Below are 24,313 nucleotides of genomic sequence, written 5' to 3' on the forward strand. Positions count from 1 at the left end.
ATCAGTAAAAGAGCCGAGAAACAGCTGAGAAATGTGGGCTGGAGTATGTCCCAGGTCGGTACCATGCCCAGAAATGTAGCCCATGTTCTACTGGAGTGTGTCATAAGGGAGACCAAAAGTACTGTAAGCTTGGTACATACGAAAGACTGGAAATGTATATTTTACTCTGTCCTCTATATCACAGAGCTAATTCACAGTGAGCATACGGCATTTGAAACTGTGAGTTTTCACAGTTTTGTAAAATGTGTAGAATGAGTCAGATGTGCATCCGTGCCGGTGTCACACAATGTGGGATGGAGAGACTTAAAGACACAGATGTTATAACATAGCACAATTATTATATGCCTGGTAACAGAAGAGCAAAACACAATGTAATTATCTAAAACTGGGCTTTGGAGTAGGAGGACAGGACACACAGCGGATATTGCACTGAGCCCATTGTATCAAAGTGAGCCACCACAAACACACTCATTAAAATATTCCAAAACAGTACTGATAAAAGTAAAAAAAAACTTTATTTGGACATAGATAAATTGCTTAACACATTTGTGCCTGTATGGGCACTTGCTCATAGGTTAACAGACAGTCACCCACTTCCCTTAATATTCAGGAGAAAAAGCAAGTGACACAATAGTCACTACTCAACCCCACAGGTTTACGAGTTTGTGAATATTTGGTCTCTATTTGCAGCAATTTCCTTGTCATAGGGATTTTGGATGCTGTAACTGAATAGCCCTTATCCCTGGTGTTAATTAGGGGTCCTGGCACCCAAAGCTGTGGGTGTTATACTACTACTGACTGCTACTGTATATACCATAGTTCCTAGACTCTCATCAACCCCCTTAGTCAGACAATATACTCACTACAATTAAAAATCTCTTATTACTAAAATGTGTATTAACAAATATTTACTAAGGCTACATACTGCCTTTTTGCAGAGCTGGGAGGAGTGCTGGAGAATAATTGGGACAATTTCTGGCTGGAAATCTTTGGTTTACTTTCTCCAGTGCTGATTTTTTTAAATCTGGTCCATTATTTTTTTTGCTAGGCCTAGCATTAAACACATTCATGGGTTTCATCTAAAATGCCCCATAAATTGAAAGTAAAGGTACATTTAAAATACATAATTTGCCAGTTAGTGAATTGCTTTGTAACCATATACTTCTGAGACCAACACACAGGATGTAGATTTTGATTAAAGTTTTAATACTGAAAGAGAAAGGAAGCTTATAAACCAGTAAACCACAACCACACGTTTGTTAAAAGTGTTAGCAACAGCATATTTCTTGCAGAACTCTTAGGTTATCCTGAACATTGCATGGTGTTCTGCGTCAAGTGTTTAAACAAGGAGTATACACACAGGAAGATATTAGGGGCCCTGGCCGATGATCTGTCCATTTGGGCATCTAGTTATGTGCCCAGCTTTACTCTTGCTACATCAGCCAAATAGTTTCATATATGCACAGATACTAATTAATCATTTATTCAAAACTGACTAAATAGAGAGAACTAATCTCCAAGTAAACATCTATATTTAGTGAAAGAGAAAAGATTGATTTAATGCATGTCATTAGCTTTCTGCAATGCCAGTGATAAGTGCCAGATATCCGTCCAATAAATACATTTCTGTATATTTCAGGAAATGCGCTGGAAATATCTTATCTTGGTGGTGCTGTATGTTTTTTTCATTGTTCCAGCAGGTGAGTACAAATTCATGTATTTTGCTTGGTAGTAGGGATGGAGAAGAACAGGGACTTGAGGTTAGGTTCAGGATCAGACTTCTATGTTTATCTTGTATCTTATATGTAGGTTGCTTTCTTCTTCCTAGTAATACCAGGAAGTTACCCTACCCTGGATCTGGAGCTCTGTGACAGCGACATCTCTGTTGTATATTTAATTTATTCCTTGCATAAATATACATGTGTGCAGATCCATAGCCTACAAGCTAATGTAAATTATTTTCAGGGTGTTTACTAGTGGCTTTTCAGCTGATATACATTCATGTACCTTTTGCCATACAGGACTGTTTGTCATGTTTGGGGCTGCCACAAAAGTTATCTATGATCTATGCAAGCACAGCATCATTTTGTAATCTGAAATGCGACAGTATGACATTACCACGTTGTTTACCATGTTGTATTGTTGGACTTTAATTTCTACAAATGATTTCTCTTCTGCTACAGCTCCTTCTAAAGTTTGCACCAAGTTTAAAGTAAGCAACTGTAAGGAATGCATCCAGTCTGGCCCATTCTGTGCCTGGTGCAAGCAACCTGTAAGTAGCCCATAGGTTTCTGTATATTTAATTTGTTGGTGCCATGTATATCTTTATATTTGATGCTTTGGGATGTCATCAGTTATAATCAATGAGTTATAAGAAATAAAGTACACTCAGTGCAGCCTAGATTATCTGTCTAGAATCTAGATTATCTATTAATAGATACTGTATGATAAATAACAGGTGTGAAGTTTGCCATTTTTACCCAATAAAACTATTGAAATCCCCATGTGCTAACATGATTTTCTTGAAATTTCCTTGGTTGTTAAATATATGATCTGGTAACAGTCTATTATCCTTGCATTAAACAACAGGGATACCTCATTTTCTGCAGCTGCAGGTTTTTTATTTTAGTCTGCTCACCTGTAACAGGAGCTAACACTTCTCCTACCCTAGACTTGGGTACTCTTTCTTTAGACTTAAATAGAAGACTAAGACCATAGTTGTTATTACAGTAGAACAGTTGTATTTTTCTTTCCCTGATTTTACGGGTTAGCAGGAATTTATGCTTTTTTTGGCGCTTGTTAATTGAAAATGTTCTACTTCATATAATAGTAAATAAGGATGAAAAATACACTGCTACAGCTAGTTCCACCCTTTCCTTAAATAATCTTGTACTTTTATGGTTTAGAAAAAAACATTTGAAAGCTAAAAATTAGATGTGGTGTTCCAAAGGCTTTTTAAATATATACCAATGAAATCATGTAATCAGATTGAAAATTGTTTTATGTTCTGTATAATTGTCTATTGGTTGGTACTACCTATATGTTTATTTTCCTGTAAAGAACTTCACCAATGCTGGAGAGCCAGACTCAGTCCGCTGTGACACTGACGAGATATTGGGCCAGAGAGGCTGTAAAGAAGTGGATATTGTCTATCCCGATAGTCGTTCTTTTGGAACAGATCGGACAAGGCTGAGTGACAATGTACAGCTAATACCAAGAATGATCTCTCTTGACCTGAGACCAGGTGACTATATCATAAATTCAGGATCTTATTTTCTATGTGCCAACACTTATATATTAACAAAAAAGAAAAATCTGTCAATATACTGTATGTATGTATATATGTGTATATACACACACAACATCATTCCACGATCCAGGGCTAGAAGCTGCTTCGGGGTAATTTACTGATATGTTTTGTCATTTACATGAACACGTCTGTAGCAAAAAAGAAGGGCTGCATTTGTTTTTGGTACAATGCTGCACTGATGGCAGGGATCAGTTCTGCCATGGTTGCTTGGATACTCCTAGGGCTGAAGCACCACTATAGTGAATAAGCTACAATGTATGACTCTTGTTTCCATTAGCTATGAACTATGTGTTGGTGGGAACACATTTCAGTGAATCATTTCGTTTTGTCTATTTTCTGACAAAACCGGATGTGGATGAGTCAAGGATCATAATACAGTAGTTTTAGTTCCTCATTCTCATGAACCAGAATGGGGGAAAAACTTGGGTTTTAGATGGTGTAGATGATAATGCAGGTGACTCTGATGATCTGATCCCTCATAGAGCAAGGAGATATTCCCTTCTTGTAAACATTGGAATCATTTATCTTCTTTGTGTGAAAATTTTTAATAAAAAATGGGAAGTGAACATGTTTTTATCCCGGGATCAGCATTTCCTTATTTTGGTAGTGATGTTATAAAGTCACAGTGGGATCTCTGGAACTGCCACCAGGTTCTGGGTGTCTGTAGCACCAGTGTTACTTAGCATCAATAGGCACAGCTGCTCCCCATTTATCAGAAGAGGCAGAATGGATGCATTGGCGGAGCAGTAGTGTGTTTGTACTTATTGCATCAATATGCTCTGTGCACATTTTAGAACATCCACACTGGAGGTTGTGTTTGTAAATGTAAATGACCGCTTTATCTTTATGAACACTTTATTAGCATAGTGTCAGTTTATTAATGCATACCCTGCATTAATGACTCAGTGTCACTTCATTACAACACTTTACCCATGTGAGAAGTGTGCTATCTAGTACCATGGGACAGGTTTTACACATTTGAGAGCAACATTTAGGGGCCGATTCACTAACTTCGAGTGAAGGATTCGAAGTTAAAAAACGTTGAATTTCGAAGTTTTTTTTTGGGCTACTTCGACCATCGAATGGGCTACTTCGACCTTCGACTACGACTTCGAATCGAAGGATTCGAAGTAAAAATCGTTCAACTATTCGACCATTCGATAGTCGAAGTACTGTCTCTTTAAAAAATACTTCGACCCCCTAGTTCGCCATCTAAAAGCTACCGAAGTCAATGTTAGCCTATGGGGAAGGTCCCCATAGGCTTGGCTAACTTTTTTTGATCAAAGGATATTCCTTCGATCGTTGGATTTAAATCCTTCGAATCGTTCGATTCGAAGGATTTAATCGTTCGATCAAAGGAATTATCCTTTGATCGTTCGAACGAACTATCTGCGCTAAATCCGTCAACTTTGATATTCGAAGTCGAAGGATTTTAATTCCTAGTCGAATATTCGACCCTTAGTGAATCGGCCCATTACTGTTTGTGAACTGGAACTGCTGAACTAATGCCTTCATATTTAATGTAATGGCCAGAATACAAATTCCTCCTTTGCAGCTTTCTAACCTGTTGGTCAGTCAGCGACTTGAAGGGGAGACACATGAGATATAACTGTTCAGTTAGATTCTCATTCTAATCACTGACTAACTGAATTTGTATTCTGGCTCTTACATTAGACTAACTGAATTAAACATATTTTTTATTTTGCCTTGCCTTTTTATTTACCCAGTTTTGTTTTTACTCTGAACTTTATTGAACCAGACCTTTAGTATGTCATCTTTTTCTGAATGGTGGCCCAATCTGATGTCTGTACTGCACTGAAAAACACTGACAAGTATTGAACGATAGATAGTTCCCAGCATTCAGCAACAGCTAAAGCCTATCATGAAATTCCCTATGATCTATATGTCATTACTGATACAAAGGAGAATAACATATAAGGGTTCATTCTTGACCCACGGGGGCCCAAGTGCAAGAGTACTAAGAGGGGGCCCTTTTGTGCTAAACTCTGCACAGAAGTGCTGGGAGCACAATGCAGTGCTCAGTGATGAATGTAGTGCCAGGAGCAGTATCTCCTGCCTCTCCTACTTTGCACATCTGAATGTCATAGAAGGTACAGGACAGATAGAGAATGGGAGAAGGGATGCCTACGTACCTCCCCTGCCCCTCTTGAATGTAGCGTTACCTAACACAGGCAGCATTCCATTAACACCGCAGTCCATACAGTAGGGCTTTGTGCTGAAAGGAGTGTATAGGCTTGTGGCTATTTGCACAATGCCCAACATTTTGGCCAAAGTGCAAATAAAATGTCCGGTTGTGGACCTTATTTGCACTTTGCACATTGTGTGGGGCACTGTTAATGAGCTCTATAATTTTGTTTACCTGGATATTCTTTTTGCAGGCAAAGCTGCAGAATTTGATGTCACCTTTAGACGGGCTCAAGGTTATCCAGTGGATCTCTACTACCTGATGGACCTTTCCTACTCTATGTTAGATGATCTTCAAAATGTGAAGAGTTTAGGAAGCGACCTCCTGAAAGCTTTGAATGGAATCACAAAATCAGCACAGATAGGTGATTATTTCATGGCTGTACTATCTTGTACGTGGGTGACTGATACAGGTATAAGATGAATATATTGAATTTAAAGTGTCGTTTTCATCTTCTTGTGTCTTCTTTAAAATTTTCAAGGAACAGCTCTGTAAGGGAGATCAAACTATTCATATACATTTATTAGAACAGCAGGTTCTATTTATAATCCTCTTTCTACAGAGGTGCTATGGAGGCAAACAGTACAGCTTCAAATTAACTTTTAATATCATGTAGACAGTTCTATTCTGAGGGAAATTGCAGTTGGTCTTCATCTTTTATTTTTTTTTTTTTAATGATTTAACCTTTTGTCCAGCAGCTCTACAGTTTGGAATTTCAGCTGCTACTTGGTTGTTATCGTCCAATTTATCCTAGCAAAAAGGCTGCGGTGGACCCTAGCAACCAGATTGCAAAAATTGCAAACTGGAGTACTGCTGAATAAAAAGCTAAATAACCCAAAAACCACTAATAATAAAAAACCAAAACCAAATGCAAAATGCCTTAGAATATCACTCTCTACGTTATACTAAATTTTAACTCAAAGGTGAACAACCCCTTTAACATAAACAAACATAACTTTTAGGCCAATATACCACTTTTGAGCACCGTTCACATTTAAGTGCACTCTCCCATTGCAATCTCTGGTCCTCGTCTGTTTCCAGAGAATCCTCTTTGGTTGAAGCAGGTATGTGGGTCTTTCTCCTGGCAAACTACACCCCGTGGTACTAGAAGCAGGACTGCTTTAAAGTATTTGTTGGAACAAGGCAACATCAAATGTAGCTGAACTGTCACAAACAACCTATTACTATAGTTACATAGTTACTATGTGTTTTACTAAGGTTTCGGTTCATTTGTGGATAAAACTGTGTTGCCGTTTGTGAACACACACCCCGAGAAACTGAAGAACCCATGCCCAGAGAAAAATGAAAATTGTCAGCCCCCATTTTCTTTCAAACACATCCTCAACCTCACAGCGAATGGGAAGGAATTTCAAGATCAAGTTGGCAAGCAGGGCATTTCTGGAAATCTAGATGCCCCAGAGGGAGGGCTTGACGCTATGATGCAAGTGGCCGTTTGTGGGGTAAGTTTAATAACTAGAACTTATTCAAAGCTTGGACCTGACAGCTCTTCCAAAAATGGCATGGGATAAACATCTGGACAATTGCTTATAAACTACACATCTCAAGATTACGCAGATGTGGATTCTCTGTAATGAGCAATATGGAGTTTATTTGGCCTACTGAAAACTGCTAAAAGAAATATAGAGTATACATAACATTGTATGCATATTAAGTATAAGACAGGTTAAAAATGTATACATCACCCAATATGACAGCAGCTGCCAGACTTTTTGGGTTCAAGATCCCCTTTGCAGTGCAGCATTTAGTGAGGCACTTAGTTAGCTCATGACAATGCAGAAGAAGGAAAACTGTGCCATATTGTTCAGTTTAATATCCACAAATGTGAATTACCATATACCTGTAACCCTTTTGACACCCCTTTGTCAGTGTAACACTCCACGTGTGGCGCTTACCTGATGACACAGGACAAACCTGAGCCAATCCGCAGTGGTATGGGGAGAGACTGGGTACCTGGTGCTTATTAGCGCAGTGCCTCCACCTAGTGGGATCCGGGAATGCACCTACGGGTGGCCCCGCTAGGAATACAGTAATAACACACACACAGTATTGGTTAAACTGAATAACGGTTTATCTAAAAAAAAATGGCCAACTAGAACATGCAGCACTCCTAACCGGTGGCAATAGGGCCTCACTAACTAACTTGCTAATGTGTCTATCTAACTAAAAAGGCAAAGTTCTGTAATGTCCTTTAATAAACAGTCTGTTTATCTTCAGCGCTCTTTAGGGCACTGTCCCTTTAAACAGGATACTCACACAAATCCTCTTCTGATACTTTAGAGCTCTCTTCAGGCGAGTTCAGCACAGTCAGGCATAAAGTGCGACTACCCCTTTGGATGCTCAGATAGGAATCTCCTGCTGTTTGTTCCTCCAGTCTGTATTCCTTTCACACTCTCTGTCTTTCCAGGCACAGTATGTGGCTTCCCTGTGCCAGCGCGATCTAAATGAATGCTTTTGGTGCAGCCTTGCAGCTCTCTGGGCCCACCAGCAGCTCTCTGGCCTCTTTCTCTGTCCACCATGCGGCTCTCTATGTCAGGCTCTTTTCTTTTACCAGTATCTGTGACTTCTTTTTCCTGCCCGCCACTCACTAGCTGCTGTGTCACTTCCTACTGCACTGAACAGCTGGTTGCTAGGTAACAGCTTACAGCACACAGACACAGGCTCTCTGCTTGATCTCTGCTTACAGGGATAAGTGCAAGGGTTTTGCACTTATTCCCTACATACCTTTACCTATGATTGCAAGCCCCTTAGTTTGGAAACCTCTCCAATTTATGTATATATTTTGAAAGGAACATATAACTTTAAAAAAAATATTGATTTTTACAAACATGTTTTGCATTCTGCCACTAGGTGGAGCATGCGGTGATAACTAACAGAAGAGAAAGCTCTGTTGCTGCAAAATTGGGGGTGTGGCTAATGCTTAGATCGTGTTTTAATATTCTCTCAACTTGATATTAAGAAAGGACAAAAAAACAGCATTATAATCTTCCCCTTTATTCTGCACAGGATAAAATAGGCTGGAGAAATGTTACAAGGCTTCTGGTATATGCAACTGACGATGGTTTCCATATGGCTGGAGATGGTAAACTGGCATCCATTCTTGTTCCCAATGATGGCCAATGTCACCTGGAGGACAATCTGTACAAAAGAAGTAACGAGTTTGTAAGTGCTCTAAAGAAAGTAATTTAAATGATATCGCTGACCTCACTTAGGTTTGAGGGAAAGGACATTCACTATGTAAAATGTGCCCTAGTACTGAGTATAAAATGACCTCTTTGATAATACTGGGATTTATGTTTCAACAATATCAAGAGTTTAACAACTTAATTAAAAAATGCCTTTCCTAAAAGACTCCATCAGAAATGATCCTAAGAATAAACCTTGATTTTTCTTGTTAATAGGATTACCCATCTGTTGGGCAGTTGGCCCAAAAGCTCTCAGAGAACAACATTCAGCCTGTGTTTGCTGTCACGTCTAATATGGTCCAGACATACAAGGTAAATGAAATATGAACTGGTTAAAGGGACACTGTAATGAAATAATAGTTTGTTTTTGCATTAAAAAAATGCATACTTGGTTTATTGAGCTAGATTATTGTTATCAGTGCCTGATGATATTCCACAAATGCAAGTACAAATTGCCAAGTAATTCTTAAAGGAGAACTAAAGTTTAATAAAGAAGTACAGTAGAAATACTACACATTATGTTTTGGGCTTCTGTACCAGCCCAAGGCAACTACAATCCTTTAGCAGGGAAGATCTGTGTCTCCAGAGATGCCCCAGTAGCTCCCCATCTTCTTTTCTGCTGATTCACTGCACATGCTCTGTGCTGCTGTCACTTACTGAGCTTTGGGACTGAATAACAATATGCTGTATATATATAGAAATGTTACGATACAAGGCTAATTAGTCATTAATTCATATTCACATTATATGGTAGAATAGAAACTAGCACAATTATCATCAGAGATTAATAGTCAACATTAGCTTATATGACAGTCGAACCTCATTTTGCTTGATGATTTGGGCTGACCCTTAAGCTTAGGTTCTCAACAGCTTCCCAGATCACACTGAACGTGTGCGTGTCACTGACAGGTGCATGTAGGGTTGCCACATTTTCAAAAAACATTTACCGGCCAGTGGTGTACGCAGGAACTAAAGGGGCGGATCATGCTGCAAAAAGGGGTGGAGCAGTGGTGGTCGTGCCAGATATGGGGGGCCACGTTGCGTGATGGCCAGACAACGAAGAAAAGGTACGTTTCCACCGGAGGGCCAAGGGCTTTTGCTAAGGGTATTACAAATTACCAGCAACTACATTGCTGGTAAATTTGTAATACCGGCCCCGGCCTTGGCAGGTGTTTTGCTGGTAAAATACCAGGCCGGGTGGCAACCCTAGGTGCATGTCCTGAACATATCCAAGATGGCGAACTCCTGTGAAAATGTTTTTTTTGGGGGAAGTTCTCTATTAAAGGAGAACTAAAGCTTATTTATCCTTGTTTGATAGAATGTTAATTCTCCTCATAGTGTAGGGAATTGCTAGTTCATTTTTTCTGTTAAGGCATTTGAACTTGTATAAATCACCCTTCTATCTCTAACCTCCATGTGAGCTCTTCCTGGCATGTTTCAGCTATTGTGCATGCGCTTATACTTAACCCCGCATGGCTGCAATGAAAGAGGAAAAGAGCCTATTATAAGGAGCATGCGCACAGTTGGAGACTATGGAACTGTGCCCCAGGCAGTGGGGGTGTGTAAGGGTAGGAATGCAGTGATGTCACTGTAGAGCTACAGAGAACCTTAGAAGACTGGAACATTAGGAGAGAACGGAAGCAAACTTAAAGAAAACAGAACGAGCGGATCTTTCCACGATATGCCACTAACAGCATGGCTATATGGGGGGTAATTTGAACGTATGGCCGAACGATCGAATTACGATACGCCAAGGGGCTCCGACGGGTCGGTCGGTTAAAAATCAAACCTTCCCAATCAATATCATGGCCAGATATTGATCGGGAAGACCCGTCGGAAGACCCCATACAGGGGCAGATAAGCTGTCAAATTGGTCCAAATGACAGCAAGTGTATTTTTTTATTTGTAATATTGGTGTGTAGGCAGCCATCTCAGGTCATTTTGCCTGGTCATTTGCTTTCAGAAAGATCCAGGATGGAACTGCTTTCTGGCAGGCTGATGTTTCTCCTACGATCCTGAATCAAGTACATGACTGGGGGCAGTTGGGAAACTGTCTAGCCCCATGTCAGATTTCAAAATTAAATATAAAAAAAAATCTGTTTGCTCTTTTGAGAAACAAATTTCAGTGCAGAAGTCCGCTGGAGCAGCAATATTAACTGATGCATTTTGAAAAAAAAAACATTTTTTCCCATGACAGTATCCCTTTAACTTAAAGATAAACTACACATTTCATTCATTGCAACTCAAAAGGATTAATATAGTTCTGTCATTGTCTAATATTATTGTTATTCTATTCACTTGCAGAATCTCAGTAAATTAATCCCCAAGTCAGTTGTTGGAGAGTTATCCTCAGATTCCAAAAACGTTGTGCAGCTGATCACAGATGCTTACCAGGTATAATGCATGTCTCTGATCAATCTCAAAGCACTTAGATTCACTTCCAGAACCATTTTCACTAGTGTGAATAGTCATTATGATTTAATTAATTTTATTGTACTTTATTATGTACTCCATTCTGGTATGATCTCTACTATAATCTATACACTTGTGGGTGCACCTGGCCAACATTATATATTGCTTTTGTATATAGTGCACCGAGTAACACTATCTGATGTCAAGTACAAGGGCCTTGTATGATATAGCAACATTTGCACCTTGTGGTGGACCCAAGAGTGTAGAGGAGCAATGTATGTGTATGTTGAGAACAATGTACCTTCTAAGGTGCACACTCGTGCACACACATACATTTTGAGGCCAGAGCACACAGTTTTTTAAAAACTGCACACACAAGCTTAAGATGTACGCACAAAAGCATTTTTTGCGCACATAGCCGAAAAGAATTTAGAGGGCACATTGGTTGAGAATGCAAGATGTCTTCCTTAAGTTTTGGCACCCCTAAAATTATTTTACACTGGATCTGAGGTAACTCTATTTACGCCTCTCAAGATTCCTATATTAGGAACATGTCATTATCACAAAATCCAGTCACAATCACTAGTCTCAAACAGGAGTTGGCCTTAAACCACAAACGGGATTCATGGTGTATTACACCAAGTAGACAAATTGCTTATTTGCCTGTATCAGTATGTTTTGTAATTGTAACCTTTAGGGGCACATTTACTAAGCTCGAGTGAAGGATTCGAAGTAAAATAGGCTACTACGACCTTCGACTACGACTTCAACTTCGATTTGAACGATTCGAAGTAAAAATCGTTCAACTATTCGACCATTCGATAGTCGAAGTACTGTCTCTTTAAAAAAAACTTTGACTACATACTTCAGTAGTTTAAACCTACCAAGGTACAATGTTAGCCTATGGGGACCTTCCTCATTACTTTTCTCAGGTTTTTTTGATCGAAAGAAAATCCTTCCATCGATCGATTAAAATCCTTCGAATCGATCATAGGATTTGCGGTAAATCCTTCGAATTCGAGGGTTTATTAACCCTCAATATTCGACCCTTAGTAAATGTGCCCCTTAATGTAAAAAACCTTTGCATGTGTTAATTTCCCTTACCTTGTTCATTTACAGGCTTTATCTTCAGAGGTCATTCTGGACCATGGGACCACACCAGATTTTCTAGAGATTCTGTATGATTCTATATGCTCCGGAGATAAAACAGAGAACCAGCTGAAGGGCATGTGCAGTAATGTGAAGATTGGGGAAGAGGTAAGGCTATTCCAGGAATAGTGCCATGTAGGAAAAAAAGCAAGAGCTGGGTTTGAATGAGCTGGATAGGAACATGACAGTTAGATCCAATATATATTATGGGGGAGGGGCTTCCTTTCCTTGCAGATGTATTAGAGCTCACTAAAATAACTGATTCCAGTTTAAACAAAATCTAACAATCTTTTGCACAAATTCTGCATGTAGAGAGACATGATTTCTGGTGAATTTAATAGAGTGAGCTCTAATACATCTTCTAGGCAAAAGGACACCCAAATGCTGCACGAAGAGAGAATGAAAAGAAATAGATGCTGAGAGAGGAATAGTGAATATAAACTTGATTAATTCAGAAACAATGCAGAATTTTTAATTGGTTGTATTTAGAAAGTTTCTTATTACAGTATGGTGAAGCTTATATTAAATTGTCATTTTCCCCTTTAATAATAACATCTAAAAATTTGTCCTTTAAGTAAGTGGTATGAAAATATGGTATGGTAAGCATACATTGTGACTGCAAAATGACATTTATAATGTCTATGAAGATTCTCATTTATCCAGGTCATGATATACAGTATCTATTAGAATTAAGTTAAAGGCAACTGGACAGGTAGAGGTTTTCTTAAATGTTTACTGCAAAACTGGTTGTAACAAGTTTTACCTTGTGTTTCTAAACCTACTTTTAATGGTTTGGGTGGAGGGATTATCACATAGAATCCCCATTTGCCATTTTTGCCAGGAAAGGATATGCCAAGGGGGCAGGAGTCATAAATTTGTGAATCTTACACTTACCCTCCAGCCTACACATTGACAACTTGCTCCTCACCTGATGTATGGCTGTAATGGTATGTTTTCATGTGTATTGTCTACTATTTCAGATCAAATTCAAAGTGAAAGTGACAGCCAGCAAGTGCCTCCAGGCACAGAGCTTTGCGATTCGCCCATTGGGATTTACTGACACACTGGTTGTGAGCGTCAAAACTCTCTGTGACTGTGAGTGTGATGAGACTCCTCAACCAGAAGACTGCAACTCAAAAGGGAACATACAGTGTGGAATCTGCAGGTAATTCCCCAAAATTAGCTCTGCAATGTTATTATTAGAAAAACAGCAAAATAACAAATTGTAGAGTAAATAGAAACTGTCTCACAAAGCTGTGCATTTCTTTAATGGCTAAAAAAAAGTCTTAATTAAGGAGCTTATACACAGACAGATATTGGCTGCCAACTTGGCATCTCTTCACTTAGTCAGCAGCCCACTATCCCAAATATCCCTATGCCATAATAGCATTGTAGCATTGTAGTTCACCCTACACATTGGGGTCTGGTGGAAAGGGCTTCCCAAGCATATCATTTTATTTTTAAAGCAAATGAAGAAGTAGTGTGCCCTAAAACATTGCTATGCATTTAATACAGAAAATATATTTTTAGTATTTTTCTTTAAAATCTTGGCTCATCCTTCGATCTCTGTAATATTTTCCTTCCCAGCTGCAGGGAAGGTTTTGTGGGGAAGAATTGCGAATGCCGCACAGGGGGGAAAACAAGCCAAGAACTGGAGCAGACCTGTAAGAAGGAAAACGGTTCTGCGGTCTGTTCTGGATCAGGGGACTGTATCTGTGGACAGTGCATCTGCCATACAAATGAAGATCCCTCAAAAAAGATCTATGGTCAATACTGCCAATGTGACAACTGGAACTGTGAGCTGTTTGAGGGCAAACTGTGTGCAGGAGAGGGTGAGTTTGTCTGAGCTTTATTATAGCTACAGACACAAAAACAACCCTTTATTTCATTGGGTATTTTGTATGCATTGTGAATGTAGCATATTAACTCAGGCTCACTTAAATCTATAATGCCAGGCATTGTGGAATATATACAAGTGCAAAAATACTTTCTGATTGAGCAGCACTGGAATTGCTGTATCCTTGCCAGTACATGTGAGTTGAGTGAGTGTATGGCCACCTTTAAGCCTTGAAAATGGAGCCGTGAGCACTGACAGAGACAGATAAAATGCAATGCTGCTCAGATGGAGTGGGTGTTGGAACTTAATACTGAATGCAGGTAGAACTCTGGCATGCAGTTAGTGTATGTTGTCAGTCATCTTCGGCACATTATACCACGAGAGAAATGGGTAATGGTATTACCATCACATTATACAATCAAAGAAGTGAGTCTTGCAACCCAAGCACATAATATACAGTGGAGGCAATGGGTACTGACATACCAGTCACAGTATATAGTGGATAATGTACACCCTACTGTAATTTACAAAGACATTATAAGTCACCAAGGAGTTAATTTACCAACTGTAGATTGTGTGTATATATATATATATATATATATATATATATACTGTATATATATATATATATATATACTGTATATATATATATATATATATATAGCCAGAGAGAGAGAGAGAAAGAGAGATATAGATATATATAGATATATATAGATATATCTGATGAGAGAAAATTGGTACTGGCAACCCAAGAATATTGTATACTGTGTTGGCAACCTGTCTGCTTTTGTTCATGTCCTGTAACCTTGAGAAAGGTCCTTGCTGAGACTGAAACATTGTTAAACAAATAAATTACCACTTTTGCGATATATATAGAGAGAGAGAGAGAGAGAGAGAGAGAGAGAGAGAGAGAGAGAGAGAGAGAGAGATGTGGGTACTGGCATTCCAAGACTATTGTATACAGTGAGAGTTAGTTACAAATCAAGCACATTACATGCAGTGATTCAATAAAATAGTAAATCAGCCTGAAACAAAAAACTCATACATGATGTTCAGTCTTTTGTCTAAATTGCTAGCTGATCCAGAGAATCCAGTGAGATATAGTGCCTGAGGCGGCTCCTGTAATGCGCCCCCCCCCCTGCCCGCTGACCTTTCCAGGGGGAGGCAGCAACGCTAGTGCGGAGAGCGCAATAGTGCATTCTCGCACTAGTAAAGCCGAATTTCCGGTTTAAAAAACGGAAATTTGGCTCTTACAGGCTTTTTTCCGCCTCTGGTAACCTGGTGCAGCCGCCTGAGGCGAGTTGCTCAATTCGCCTCATTGGCGGAGCGCCCCTGTGGATACTAGCTCCACAAGCACATTAAAGAAAGTGAAAGGCACTGAATTTTGAAACATTAAATTTCAGCCGAAAAGAAGTGGATACTGACCCACCATGCACATTATAACAAATGACTCGTATCTGTATCTATTACTCTGCAATACACACATATCTCAAAAAGGGAATGTCAAGCCAAAAAAATCATTATTTGCCTAAGAAAAGAAAACATAGTTCTGAGCAACTTAGCAATATACATCTATTAAATGTGTCCATGGTTTTTAAGTTATTTGTAAATGTATTTCCATTAGTTGCCTGTCCCTTTCTATTCTCGCAATGTGCATGGTTAACCCTTTGATTTTTTCCTTGTCTCTTTGAACACAGGAGCTTGTGATTGTGGAGTCTGCAGATGCAATGAAGGTTTTGAAGGTAGCGCTTGTCAGTGCAAAAAATCAACATCCAACTGTAAGAATCAAAGGGGAAGTGTATGTAGTGGAAGGGGCAAATGTGAATGTAACAGCTGCATTTGTAAGCCAGGATACTTGCAACCTTTCTGTGAGTTCTGCCCTGGGTGTCCATCCTCCTGCTCAAAGTTTGGGTAAGTGTGATTTATTTCCTTGCATACAGTATTTACATCCAAGCTAGCTTATATATGGAGGCCACAGACTAGCACAGGACAGGGTTACTTTCATTTGGCACTCCACATTTTGGAGGACTTCAAATCCCCAAATCCTTTTTCATTGTCAGAGTAAAGCTGACTGCACATGGGTCAGCATAAAAAATGTCTTACCTCCCCGCAAACCTGGTGGGTGGATATATAATTTTTTATACATGAGTGGCCATACTGCACAGCAAGCTGTTCCTTCAGCCTGGTTACAACCATGATACAGTCACTAAATCACTTATTTTGTGTCCCTGTAACCAACCAAAGATCGCATAGTTTGGTTGGACCCAGGGATGCTGCGGCAATGCGTGAGTTGAGATAAAAGCCTCTCCTGGTAACTTTAAGTACCAAATAAACCAGAAATTCATCTCTTATACTGCAGAGAACACAAATTTGCTCTCTCTTCAATAGCAGCCTTGACCCCCGGAATGTTAAGAGTGGGAGATGGGGGGCAGCAGCATGGAAGCCACCACAGGACAGCAGGGGAGTTAGAGTCACCCCTGGTTGGACACCAAACCAACTACCTACTTCAATTCATTGGGGATGGTAAGCCACCCTGCATTCTTACAAAAATAACCATGCCACTCTTCTACTTTGTGCCAGACCCTGTGTTGAATGCTATATAACTCAAGAAGATGAGAGCCCCAAGAACTGTTCAAATCTGTGTCCTGGTGTAAGAGCTCAAAGAGTAGAAGAACTGAAACGTGAGACTGTGTGCAAGGAGAAGGACAGCAATAACTGCTGGATGCAGTATATAATTGTAGAAGATGATGGAGAAGATAAATTTACTATTACCTACACGTTAAAGAGAGGTAAAGGACAGCTCTGCTGCTTTACTTTTGCCACATCAAGGAATATACCTGCATACTGACACTCATATTACTGCAACCGACACAGTGCAGAGCGAGCTTAGAAATGTGAAGCCACTGGGTACAAGTGAATGGAGCCATAATTGGGGAAATCTGCATTCTGCATCCCTTGGCATGCCAGCACTTGCACCCTTGATTCTGTGTATTTTTTAAGGTACAGAAACACTGCTAGCCCCTAGTATGATCAGCCTCCATACCACCCCCTTCCAAAGCTTAAGTTGATCAAAGAATATGCACACATGCACACACAAACAGAACTTCTGCACTATTTTATAAGCTAGATGCTAAAGTATTATAGGATATTTGAATTCTAAGCTGTTTATAGCAACACAGCACTTCATCCTATTAATGCAGGGCTTCTGCACCACTCTCATGTTGCCACTAATGCCAGCGGCACCCAATTCCCTCATGGTTGTCCATGCACTTAGTGCAGATTTTCCTGTAAAGTTGTCAGGGACTACTAGCCAGGCAAGATGAATCAACTGAGATAACACAAGAATATGTGTATGTAGGGGACCAGTAAATTTATTGTGCATTCCCCTAACTTTGGTCACTAAAGAGGCCCTTAGTCTATTGAAAGGAGTAATTCTTCCCTTCCTGGGTCAATGCCTGACCCCTAGCTTTCCCCAGTTTGACCATTAGGTGGCAGTGGGCTTTAATATAAAAGGGTCAGCCATGCAGCTAGAGGTTCTTTTTGCCAAAGACTCCCCTAAGTGGAAGGTAGTTTTCTGTGGAGCATATCATTAGTGCAGGACTAGTAAGGGGCAGCTAGATCCTGTAATAGGTCTCTCTAGGAGAGATAGCCATGTTTAGGGCTACCTATATGAGTAGTCCTTGGCTCCACCAAGGATTATTAGAAGGGAATAGATACCCATTGGCATTGTGCCCTAGTCAGGGAACTATTGTACAGGTTATAGGGATTAGATACAGTAGATTCCCACCTGGGTTCCATTTAGGAGGTTTTCCCAGAGGGTGGACTGTATGATACTCCTCTCTCAAGCTCTATTGGAGGGATTGCTCTGTTAATAGTCTTAATTGTGAGTATGTATCGCTACTATATTCTCCTTTTTGAATTTGTTCTAATAAATCAGTTCTGATTAATGTTCCAAGAACCACTAGTGCTCATTCTTTGGAAATTCTACTGCTTACAGTATATTTCACTCTTCCTCCACACCATTGCGCGGTCTCATCCCTCAAGATAATAGCTCTCATCCAGAACAAATATAGTGGTAAAGCTAAAAGCTAGTGTAACATAGTTGCCACAAAATGCCAACCAATTATACCAATATCACTGTGTTTCATGCTACTTCAGTGTTACATTTCTTTCTTTCTTCAGAATGCCCCGAAGCCCCCAACTTTGTGGCAATAGTGGGTGGTACCACAGCTGGTGTGATATTTATTGGACTGGCATGTCTGATCATCTGGAAAATTATTACAGAAATAAAGGACAGAAATGAGTACCAGAGGTTTGAAAAGGAAAGAATGAACTCTAAATGGAATCCGGTAAGGATGTACAATTTTGTACCTCTTCAAAATGTAGTATTTTGTTTGCCATTTGAAACAGATTATAAAGTTTATGCTTAACAAAAGTCTAGTTTAGTCATCATACACATGGGCCCATTTACCAAATGTATTTAAATATGCTTAGAAATGGTTATACTTATTTCTGTCTGTCTGCCCAATCATGTGCGAGTATGGGCTCTGTCATGATTGTAGTCGATTGTCTGTCTGAAAAGAAAATTTGCTTTGGCTATGCCTCCCGTCACACATGGGCAGGGCATTGGCAGAGCAGGTGACTTTCCATTATCCCATGTTCCTGGGAACAGACAAAGAGCACATGAATAAAATATGTGTGCTATAAAGTTAGCACTAGATAAAGGTATTTCCAGAGGAGTGGGCAAATTTAATTGAATTGAACTGATTAGTTAAGTATTTTTGTTTATTGCATCACCTTATTTTGGGTTGTAGGCCATTAAAGTGACAAGGCCACATAACCATGCAACATCTGTTTAACTAAGTGAATTAGTGCTATTTGACCAAAGCAGACAATATCAAACTGTTCAATCAGTATGGCCATCAGGAATATGCTTTGCTTAAGCAGTAATTCATATGATCACTTTGAGTAGTGCAATTTAGCCACTCATATATGTGTGCAGATGATACAATATGAGACAGATCAGCCCATGGGTTGAAAATCAATGTCGGTAAACAGACAGCACCACACTTGAGGTAAATTCTTAAAAGGCCTTTATTCCAAAAGGGCTTATTTCAGGATAAATACACAGCAGCGACGTTTCAGGCTCACACTCGCCTTTTTTCAAGCTACTGAGCACACATTGATGCAGGTATTTTATACCTTCTAACACACCGCCATCTAGTGGCTAATCACAATGTCAATGACACAGCTGCATTCACTTACAATGATCATATATATCTACAATGTTACAACTTAAGTATAAAACAATGTATCAAACACATCCATCTTGTTAAGCTATTGGGACCTGGCCACTGATACATCAATCCGCTTGCCTGTAACGACAAATGTATAACAAAATAGTATTTCTTAAAAATTATTATATACAATAAAAAGCTAACGAAAGATTTTATGCAATTCATGCTCTCTATTTAGTCCAGAAGGGGTGAGAGTGCCTAATGTACGAATCCACATGGCTTCCCTCTTAAGTAGTTCTTTTTGTCTATCCCCCCGTCGGTGAAGTCTGGGTACCTGATCTACCACCTGGTATTTCAATTGTTGGACCCCATGTCCTTTCTCAACAAAATGGCAGGCAACTGCCTGTTCTATCTTTTTGGTTTTAATCGCGGACTTGTGTTCGCGTATACGATCTTTTACCATGCGGGACGTTTGCCCCACGTACTGCAAGCCACACGGGCATTTAATCACATAGATCACGAATGTTGAAGAACAGGTAAAATGTCCCTTAATTTTTATCGGGGTACCCTTGTGTGAGTGGTAAATCACTTCACCCCGTTGACAATTGGAGCAACAATTGCATGCTAAGCAGGGGAAAGTGCCATTTTTTACAGGTCTAAGTACTTGCTGCGTATCCTTAATGTCTCCAATATCTGATCTAACTACACTAGACCCCACTGTTTTACTCTTTTTAAAGGCCATAATTGGCAGTAACTTAAATTCTCGGACATTAGGGATGCCATCTCTCAGCAACCCCCAGTGTTTCTGCACGATCTTAGTGATATGTGAGGACAGTGGATTATATCTAGAGACAAAAGTCAAGCGCCCACCCTCTCGTGCAGAAACACTGGGGGTTGCTGAGAGATAAAAATTAAGGGACATTTTACCTGTTCTTCAACATTCGTGATCTATGTGATTAAATGCCCGTGTGGCTTGCAGTACGTGGGGCAAACGTCCCGCATGGTAAAAGATCGTATACGCGAACAAAAGTCCGCGATTAAAACCAAAAAGATAGAACAGGCAGTTGCCTGCCATTTTGTTGAGAAAGGACATGGGGTCCAACAATTGAAATACCAGGTGGTAGATCAGGTACCCAGACTTCACCGACGGGGGGATAGACAAAAAGAACTACTTAAGAGGGAAGCCATGTGGATTCGTACATTAGGCACTCTCACCCCTTCTGGACTAAATAGAGAGCATGAATTGCATAAAATCTTTCGTTAGCTTTTTATTGTATATAATAATTTTTAAGAAATACTATTTTGTTATACATTTGTCGTTACAGGCAAGCGGATTGATGTATCAGTGGCCAGGTCCCAATAGCTTAACAAGATGGATGTGTTTGATACATTGTTTTATACTTAAGTTGTAACATTGTAGATATATATGATCATTGTAAGTGAATGCAGCTGTGTCATTGACATTGTGATTAGCCACTAGATGGCGGTGTGTTAGAAGGTATAAAATACCTGCATCAATGTGTGCTCAGTAGCTTGAAAAAAGGCGAGTGTGAGCCTGAAACGTCGCTGCTGTGTGTTTATCCTGAAATAAGCCCTTTTGGAATAAAGGCCTTTTAAGAATTTACCTCAAGTGTGGTGCTGTCTGTTTACCGAAATTGTTCACAGAACGGGTGGAAGTGGCCACCTCAGACCTGCACCTGCATTGAATATACCCTATGGGTGAGTGCTGACTTCTAATTTGCATTGTTGAAAATCAATGTGCCTATTGAAACAGCTGGCAGTGGGAATCCTGGAATAACTACCACCTACATGGTAGTCAAATATGTGTGTAGTCCATACAGACTTACTTGTCTGGTGCGCAATAGTGCTTCGCACAAATAGTGCAAATGTGTTGCACACTTGCACATACTCGAAGTGTTTGAAAGTCATTTAGCACTTGGGGGTGCCAAATGTTAGGCACCCCCAAGTGATTGTATTGACTTACCTGAAACCCCGGGGTGGTGCTCCTATCAGCAGAAAACGGCACCGGCTATACCAGTAAGCACCACGGAGCACATCTCTTCCGGCTTCTTGTTTCTTCTCGTGGCTGCACAAGCGCATTAGAGTGAAAGGCCGAACTTTAACTAAAAAGTTGGCTATTTCATTCTACTACGCATGTGTCTGCCCTGGGAAATTTGAAGAAAGAGGAAGACAGAAGAGGATCGTTCCGTGGTGCTCGCTGGAATAACCCCGGCCCACTGCAGTTTTCTGCTGATAAGAGCACCGGCCCAGGGTTAAGGTAAGTAAATATATTCACTTGGAGGTGCCTAACATTTGGCATCCCCAAGTTCTAAACGACTTTACTTATCCTTTAATGGGTATGCCAAACAACTGTATCCCTTTTTACATGACTGCAATTGTAGTTGTGTTTGTACATAAGCCCTAATACTTGCTTTAAATACTGCATATATATATATATACACTTTATACAGTATATAGTTAAACTTTAGTTTATCTGATAAACATATTTTTTTGAGTTCTTTTCATTCTAACATACTTTTTTTTTTTTTTGTAGGGACATAATCCTTTGTATCATAATGCTACTACCACTGTGCAAAACCCCAACTTTAGCGGAGAGTGAAAGAAAACCTTCTCAAAGGAGTGCAACAATACATCAATATGTGTTCTGTAATGAGTTTGTGATAGCTAACATGGCACACCAATTGATGATGAAATAGGATAAATCACAATTTAAAAAAAACCAAACAAAACCTTTTTGAATGATAGTGATAGTTTGAATTACTAAACAGATTATGTGCCATGCGTTACTCCCACTGTCCTACTGTTAACAGTAAAACATTCTGCCTTTATCTCTTCTTAAAGGCAGGAATAATTGCAGAATATTTCTTCCAATAATTATAGAGGATCATTCTATGCAGGGGCGATTTTATGCCTATTTGCTCCTGTGATGCTGCCCCCCCTGCTCCCCAGGGCTTACCTTTTTTGCACAGGAGTTGGTCCAGGGGGGGGCCACATCACTAGTGCAGAGAGTGATACTAGAAGAGCCAAATTTCCGGTTTAATGACCGGAAATTCTGCTCTTAAAGTTACAAGGAGCAGATTTTTTCACCCCTGGTACCTCGTGAGCTGTTGCCGCCTGATTCTATGATATATACTAGTTACTGTGTTATGGCCTAATTATTTGTTACAAAGCAGAATTATGTCTGTCCTGTTGCAGCAATCATCAGAATTTCTACTCCTAATGTACCATAAAAGAAGGAACACAGAGATGAAACATGGGCCAAATCATCTTTATGGTGCTGGGCTCCTATTTTAGTAGAGTTTGAACCATGGCATGCAGCAGGTCAGTACCAGACAAAGTCTAGATTCAGTTTAGCGTCAAAAAAGGTTTATCATGTGAATACGAGATTCAATTCAGAATTATCTTACTGTTTATCACGTGAAAACTCTATGTCTATGGACAAAAATTCGAACTGAATTTGTAGAAAACTTTTTCTCCTCCAATTGAATCTCCTCCATAATGTTTCATGTGATAAACTGTGAGATAACTTTTTCTCACTGAATTCAATCTGGCCCAAGGAGTAGAACTAAATTTAACATTCTTTAAACTTTCCTCTTTCTAATGTGAAAGGTAGTCACACTGGCTATTCCATGGTTGTGCTTTCTACACATTATTATAGAACTGGTGCATGCGTCTGGCATGGGACCTTGTGATCAACCACATTTATCCTCATTTAAATGCAAAAATATTAATTTGCTTTTGTTATACTATCATGTATTATTTAGTATTTTGCTTATTCCCAAGGAACTCTTTTATGAAAGACAATATATATTTTTTTTAGCAAGTCCCATACAAAGCTAACCCAGCAAAATGCTAAACATTCCTTGACTCTAATAAAATATCAACCATACTGGTTGAGGAGTAGATACTATGGCAGCAGATGGCAAACATGGCAGCTCTGGTTCCAAAGAATACCTTAGAGTATTTATAAGAAAAAATAAAATAGGAAAGCACCACAGTGCATGAACCAATTTAAATACATTTTCGTCAGATACTACTTTTAAACCAATATCATCAATATCAGAGGTACATGTCATATTACAGCTTGAGTGTAGCATGTTGACCTACTTTCCCTTTTGCGCTCACAACTATCACAGCGTGTACCATCCGTTCTATAAGGCTCTTAGGATGAACTAATGGGGTAGTATTCAGCTGCTAGAACTATAACACCCCCTTCTTACACTTTCTCCGCCTTCAGGGGTGTCAAGGATTTGGTATGGGGCGCTGTGGAGGCTGATGAGGGAAGGTTGAATCCTTGAGGCAGGAGCTGCATGTGACTAGGGAATACGTAAAGAGAATGCAGGAACAGGTTTAAGAGGACGACGACTCAGACTGGAACAGGTGAAGGGGGCGAGGAGTCAATTCATGAGCAGACTGGGCAGAAGGGGGATGGAGCAGGTGTAGAACAGGATGAGACAGGATGGTGTGGGCGTAGATCAGGAAAGATAGTACAGGACGGTGCGGCCATAGGTCAGATCAGACTGGATAGTGGAAGAAATGGCAGGACAGGATAGCGAGACAGTCTAGGTACAAGGCAGAACAGGAACAGGCAAGGCAAGGTCAGGTCAAGGCAGGAAAAGGTAAAAGGTAGAACAAGAAGCAGGAATCAAGAACAGGCAGGGTCAGGTCAAGGCAGGGAAAGGTACAAGTTAGGGTAAAGCAAGGCAAGACAAGGCAGATCAGGGCAAGGTAGAATCAAGGGAAAAGGGCTAGAGCTGGCACAACCTAGCTAGGGGCACTGCCACAGTACTAGGAAGGCCATATAATGCTCCAGCAAGGAGTGTTCAGAGGGCTGGCCTTAAATAGGGCAGAGTCAGCCCTGATTGGCTGACTGCAACCAATCAGGCTGCTGCTGGCCTGGGACTGCAAAGGCCATGTAATATATAGGGGCAAATTCAC

The 24,313-nt window shown here is 40.0% G+C and overlaps 1 protein-coding gene across 2 annotated transcripts in view; it reads left to right on the forward strand.

Moving 5' to 3' along the window:
- itgb2.L (integrin subunit beta 2 L homeolog) overlaps window positions 1–24,106 on the forward strand; it is a 35,250-nt gene extending 11,144 nt beyond the window's left edge. Inside the window, 15 exon segments of one of the 2 annotated variants that reach the window (NM_001086548.1) lie at window positions 1,640–1,700; window positions 2,184–2,272; window positions 3,061–3,244; window positions 5,710–5,880; window positions 6,735–6,976; window positions 8,541–8,696; window positions 8,936–9,031; window positions 11,024–11,113; window positions 12,251–12,388; window positions 13,261–13,445; window positions 13,868–14,112; window positions 15,815–16,028; window positions 16,698–16,906; window positions 18,300–18,466; window positions 21,909–23,352. In NM_001086548.1, coding sequence (NP_001080017.1) covers window positions 1,640–1,700; window positions 2,184–2,272; window positions 3,061–3,244; window positions 5,710–5,880; window positions 6,735–6,976; window positions 8,541–8,696; window positions 8,936–9,031; window positions 11,024–11,113; window positions 12,251–12,388; window positions 13,261–13,445; window positions 13,868–14,112; window positions 15,815–16,028; window positions 16,698–16,906; window positions 18,300–18,466; window positions 21,909–21,974 — 2,313 coding nt within the window. In that variant the 3' untranslated portion in view covers window positions 21,975–23,352. 2 annotated transcript variants of the gene reach the window in all.
- Window positions 24,107–24,313: the final 207 nt, after the last annotated feature.

Source organism: Xenopus laevis, chromosome 9_10L (assembly GCF_017654675.1).
Source record: "Xenopus laevis strain J_2021 chromosome 9_10L, Xenopus_laevis_v10.1, whole genome shotgun sequence".
In the NCBI taxonomy this organism is placed as follows: Eukaryota; Metazoa; Chordata; class Amphibia; order Anura; family Pipidae; genus Xenopus; species Xenopus laevis.